We start from the raw sequence: 6,390 nt of genomic DNA, 5'->3' as shown, positions 1-6,390 counted from the left end.
CTTTTCCTTTTGTTGGTAGTAAAGAACTTGGTGGTATTGAAGGAGCTGCTGATTTAATAACAGGTTCTGCTCATTTTGATTTCTCAAAATTCAGTTAGACAGCTAGAGAAATTTGTGCTATTTGTATTGATTATTTTAGCCTTTGATTCTCCGGCAGCAACTTCAGGAAGTAATCCACAAATCAAGCACAGCTAAAATGGGATTCATCTGCCCTGATTTGGCCTCCAAAAGTTAGCCATCTCAACCAGAGCTGCTCACCCAAGGCTCCCTTTAGTGCCAATGCAGAGAAACAGGCACCTGCAGAGGGTAGTTCATCCTGTAAGACCGCGCAGAGGATTTGCCCTTTGGAGGTCTCTGTTTCTCTTTAAGGTAGGTTAGATGAATCATCAGCTTAACATGGAAGAAAGTAAACTCTGCAGTATGCCAGTGACGCACATGATTTTTTTGACCACTTTCCTCAGGTATTCAGTGCTATGTACACCTGTTTGGGGGACTCGAAGACTCTTCCCACTCAATCTTGCATAGTATAACCATGCCAATAATAGGAGAGCTGAATGTACATGAGAATGGGGAATAATGGCTGGAGAAGATGAATGAAAGTGATGCTTGAGAACAAGCAATATGAGTTGGTTACTGCCAGAGCTGACCAGGAGTTGGATTTCCATTGCAGAGCAGTGGGGTGCTAGGGGTCCAGGGAGTTCTGTGGGAGTAGAAGGAAGGGGATAAAAAAACTTGCTGAGTGATCTAATACTTGATAGACTACGGCTACACAAGAAACAAAAGCAGCCCATTGCAGGTGCAGAGATTTTGGACAGTCAGATGGAACTGTGGAGAGTGCAAGCTATGTGAGTGAACTGAAGTTTGAATGGGCCACAGTATTCCCTAAATAAAACTCTTCTGGAATTCAGGAATGGCTCTTTTCTTTGAGGAAATATAGTTCCTTTTGCACAATATTTTACGAAACAAATAATTCTGCTTGGTGTGAAAGCTGCATCACACAGTGGTTCACCTTTAGAGAAGTTCTCACCTTTGGTGCCACCTGCCCTGTGATACAAACACAGGATAGTGAAGGGAGGAGCCAGTGAGAGACTTACAGGGTTGCCTTTAAAAAAACCTTATCAACAACTTTTATTAAAAGTCCTTAGGCTAAAGTCCTTCTATTTGCAAGTTACAGCTCTACTTTGAGTGAGCAGCCTTCAGTTAAGCCCAAAGAGACCCAACTGAAGGTGTAAGCATTATTTTTAACACCATTTGTTTGGTTCATTCACATGTTTGAACTGAACAGCAGCACTAATACAGTGCCTGATTCTAAATCCTCTGAAATCAATGGAGGTCTGCTATACAGAGAGCATTAAGTAGTCTTTGGGTCAGAACTAAAGCTGAACAATTCAGTCAGCCAGTTATAAAATGCAATTCCCCTTTTTCATCTTGCCCTTTGCTGATCTCTATACTGCAGTTACGTGGAACTTTGCTTTGTTCATTCGCTCTGCTCACTGTCCACCATGATTTGCTTCTGACCTTTTGAACATACTCTATATTTCCTCCTGAATTGTTTTGTTAAACACAGTCTCTTTTTATCAATCAAATGGTCAAAGTCATTGCTGTCTGGGGCTGTGTGCCTTCTCTATTTTATTTTTTTAAAATATATTTAGGATTAAAAGGGGACTGCTACATGGGAACTAGAGAATATAAAACATTATAATGCAAGTAAAATATATTGCAAGCATTAAAGGTTTATTTCTGCAGTAAGTTACTTGCATTGCATATATTACCTTAGATCCCCATTTTTGTATCAAAACCACTTGACTTAATGTAGGAATTATGAGACTTTATACATATGCATGATCATAGTTTTGAATTGTGTCATCTAAGATGCTTTTTCCTCCCAAAATAAAACTCATTCAGTGTATAGCAGAGATGGGCAATCAGGCAGTATTAAAGTGGAATGGCACCCTTAAATTTGGTGGTCTTAATTTTTGCAACTGAAACAATAACATTCTTTTAGCATTCTTACACGTTTTTGTATGTATCTAGATGTATAAAGACAACCAAGTAGGAATGTAAATAGAAATGAATTTGTTACATATATATGTATACAATTTCCCAATTTGATATTGTTCAGTTATAAACATATGCAGTCATTATTCTACTTTAAATTTGTCTGCCTTGGTGTGAAACATGAAATTGTTTTAGTAAGTTGCTAACAGAGAGAAGTGAAAATAAGTGACTTCATCATGAAGTATAACGTGTGTAAGAGCCAGGGATTTTACTATGTGTGTAGACATGTACTCTGTTTGATAGGAAATAGCCACTGAAGTATAAACTATGATCTTTCATTATTAAGATATTGGTGGCTTCTTTCCATAAAGTATACCATGACTTAATTGAAGATCTGTGGATGTTTTCAGATCAGGCATACTTAGCATTCAACACCCTGTAGGGAAATGTATATAGATCTGGGTTATTTTCATTAATTATTCCTTGTTCTCCACTGTGATAATCCAGATTCAACCATGCAGATGTAGGACCTTCAAAGTGGGAACTTTATTATGACTGTGATTTCAGGAAAAAAATCATACAACTGAGAAGAAACTGTTCTGATCGCTGACACACTGAAGAAAAAGTCCCTCGTGACAGTGTTTCAGAGGCAAAGCACGACGTTGGCTATGCAGGCTGTGGCAAAGGCGCTGGCTCTGTGCTACAGGTTTTGTCTAGATCTACTGGTAGAACTGCAGCTTCTGCAAATCAAAGGCGTCTTTAAACTGTCCTGAGTTGGAGGCTCCTCGTGAGTAGCTGCTAGCACAGAGCTCTGTAGGAGTTAAGAAGTGCAAGCAGTAGCCTGGCTAAAGCCTGTGCAGAGCAAGACAGAAGCATGCACACTGACAAGAGTTCATCACAGAATGGCCACAGGACTGCAGATGCTTAGGCTGTTCTGAGGGAGCTGCCTTACCCTGTAATCATCATACCAAATTAGAGCATTGGGTTTAGGCTTAAGTTGCCTTTCATAACAGTGAGCATCTGAGTACCGTGCCCTCCAAAATAAACAGCATTTTGCAGAGTATAGAGACTTAATTCTGGTAGATGCCCTCTGTTCTTTTTTGAAAAAGAAACAGTACAGCACAGCTTGGGTGACATGACATACCTTTTGATAGTTCACATTGCTTAAAATCTGTGGGCTTTCATGAAACTGTAATCCAAAAATCCACTACTTAGATGAGACTTCTTTTCACCAATGGATTAAATGAATTGCATTCTTAAGTATCTGATATTATTTTTCTTGTATGCAATGTTTGCCTATGTTCCCTTTTTGGACCTACCTGGAAAGGGGTAAAAGCAGGGGACATTACTGAAACCCTGGACTACATAAATTAATCAATAACCGTTACTTTCTGCATTTGCCTCTACAGTAAAAATTGTCCCCACTGTGTGACACTGGATTAACTCCTGCGTTGCCAATAATTTAGATGGGTTCTGTGCCTGGATGGAAGAACAGCTGGTAATTAATTATACTGAAAGGCCCTTGGTAAGGGAAAAATGCAAAATAATATTGGTGGCTGGCTGAGAGCACAAGTGCTTCCAAATCAGAAGTCTTGTCTTTGTCCAGCATGGCCACTATTTGGGGTTAAAGGAGGTGGTGGAATAAGAGCCCAGGAGGTAAAAAGTTGATAGAACATCAGATTGAGACTCTCCCATTATGTGGTTCCTTGATGTGGCTAACATGTACATCAGCTACTTGGGTCTTCGGACCTACTTCTTCCTCCAGCTCCTAAGGAGGTTGAGTGTCGCTGACTTTGAGCTCAATACACTGACGACCTTGATCACTTCTTTGGGAGTTGCTTGGGGCATTGAATTCAATGGGACTGGATACATCGCACTTCTCCCCTAAATCAGTGAAGTCAAGAACCTCTACACAAGATGAAACTGAAATACAAAGTTTGGCAACTCGGTGATCCATCATCAGGAGCGCAGAGCGCAGGTCTGTGAGCTTAAGTGCAGAACTGATGTGTGCACTGATGTACACAGATTATGGCTATGCTCCAGCCTTCATATAGGAAGCTGACATGTGGTTGAGATGACCCATAAGCAGCAGAGGGCCCAAAGATAAACAGGATGACCAAGGTGTATAGCAGAGCGGTGTTGGATATCACCAAGAGGACTTGGCAGATGCACAGTGTTTGGTATTGGTTGGGGATATGGCCTCACCAAATTGTGTGCGAATAAACCCAGGCAAAACTCAATATGGTCCAGCTCATGCTAATGGGTTGAAAAACTTACCTGCAACCTACAGGGCAGGGGTGCATGGCCTACTGCCATTTCTTAAATGGGAAAACACAAGGCCAGGCACAGAATCAGCCAGAAGCTGCTGCTGCTGCTTCTGCAGAATGTTAAAGGTATGTGTGGGACATACGACATCTAAACTGGGATCCAGCTCCTAGGATTAGACCAGTCCAAAAGCAACCCTATGACAAGTGTGGGATTAAATAGTGTATTTGAATGTCCCATGGTTTGAAATATACATATGTGACTGCAAAACGGAGGAAATTATCACACAAAAACTTAACTGTAGCCAAGGGATTAACTTTAAGCTACCTCATAAGGAAGCATTTTTCCACACACCCAACAAATGTGTTTCTGAAACAGAGCTCCCTGAAATTCTCACAGTACCTCAAAAACAAGTAACAGGGTCATGAGCTCCATGATGGATTAAACTGCTCAGTGGAGGAACAGTGTAGAAATACAGAAGAATAATTTCATTTATGTTAATATTGTGGAAGAGAAGAAGAAACTCGGAGACCTCTGTCAATGGAGATGTGTATTACTGGCTGTGCTTTGAGATGTCCCAGAATGCTCACCGAGGAGAGGTTCAAGGATGTGTCAAATAGCAGCAGCTTCAGAGGGAAGGGACAGGGTTGTCATTGGGCTTTGGAAGGGACATGGGTAAGTCAGGCACCTACCAAACCTCTGTGGTCTGAGAGGAAATGTTTGAACCCTGTAGCAAGGGACAATGCCATCTATATAGTATAAAAGACCTGGTGACCGGTGGCTTAAACTATAACAGATGATTTTGGATGTCAGAGCAAATTCCAACTGAAGCATCCTCCTACCGGTTCCTCCCAGCTGAAGCACACGGCTGTGCCTGTGTGGTTGGTTTTGTGGTACCGTCTTGCACCCTCACAGGCTTCCTTGTTGCATATGACTGAGAGTGAGCTTTTCTGAGGCAGCGCTGGGGACGGGGAGGGAGATAAGGGTCTCCACAGCAAGCCACCTCTGATACTTATGGTCTCTACCATGCCCTTTTTCTCTAATCCTTTTATTCTGGATAGGTTGTCCAACTTCAGTGCCAAAGACACTGCTAATTCCGTGTCTGTTTACATTATTGAGGTGGGGCCTTTCTCATCCAGCATGCACTAAACTGCATGGGGGTGTAAAGCTGCTCTGCCCTTAGTGGCCTGGTTTTGCCTGTCCCTGCTCTGAGAACAGCATGGATTGGATGCAAAAAAAAATTTAGAAGTTCTTTTGAAAGGAATGACTGAATTCAAGATAGAAGATGGCAGTGTCCCCTCCCATCTACTCATCCATGGTGCATTAGCATTTCCCATTGCTATGAATGACTCCCACCAGGCATTCCTTTGCAGCTGCACACTATGGCAGGGGCTGCGTTGTGGTACTTGCTCATGAAAACTTTTTTCCAGCATCAGCAATGAAAACCTTTATCCTCAATGCCATTGGTTGGCTTGATGCTGGGAAGGGAGGACAAGTTGGTATTGCTGGTGATCTGCAGGACTTTTTCACTCTCCTAAGCCAGGAGCAAGCCCTGCAAGCTAACATCTTAAGGAAAACCTGAGTGTGTACTGCTACAAAGCCTACAGTCATGAGAAGGTGGAGAAGATTCATGGGTTTGTTTCAAGGGGTGGTGGTCTGCTGGTTGGAGGACAGGCATGGTCCTGGGCTGCAGGGAATGCTGATGACAATGCCGTTGCTGGGTTCCCTGGGAACAAAATACTGCAAAAGTTTGGAGCTGGTATCTTAGGAGAAAACATACTTCCATTGTCAGCCAGTCTTACCTCCTGACGAGGTTTTCTCACACTATCACTTTCGCAAGGCACTCTTCCAATCTCAGCAAAACCTCAAGAAAAAGGCGGCTCTAAAGCCACCATATTCCTCCTGGCTCGAGAAATTAGCACAGGACTCAATGGCGTTCCTGAGGATTCCAGCTCAGACCTCCCTAGCTATCTGCTCTGTTCAGAAGGAGATGGCTAAGCTATTGCTTTCCCAGGGGGTTCCTGATGTCAGTGCTGACAGCCCAGTCAAAGGCAGCTCTGAGGAAATGGTTTTAATCAACACAGATGCAGAGCTCTGTGACAACTTCCCTGGTGTACAAAAACAAAT

At 42.5% G+C, this 6,390-nt stretch overlaps 1 protein-coding gene across 1 annotated transcript; it reads left to right on the top strand.

Annotated features, from left to right (window-relative positions):
• Positions 1-4,845: 4,845 nt before the first annotated feature.
• On the top strand, positions 4,846-6,072 carry LOC126047958 (TRPM8 channel-associated factor 2-like). The gene is given in 4 exon segments (XM_049822284.1): positions 4,846-4,938; positions 5,482-5,631; positions 5,633-5,822; positions 5,825-6,072. Coding segments are annotated over 4 exon segments (681 nt in total).
• Positions 6,073-6,390: the final 318 nt, after the last annotated feature.

Source organism: Accipiter gentilis, chromosome 18 (genome assembly GCF_929443795.1).
Source record: "Accipiter gentilis chromosome 18, bAccGen1.1, whole genome shotgun sequence".
In the NCBI taxonomy this organism is placed as follows: domain Eukaryota; kingdom Metazoa; phylum Chordata; class Aves; order Accipitriformes; family Accipitridae; genus Astur; species Astur gentilis.
This window is presented reverse-complemented; position numbering and strand designations above follow the sequence as displayed.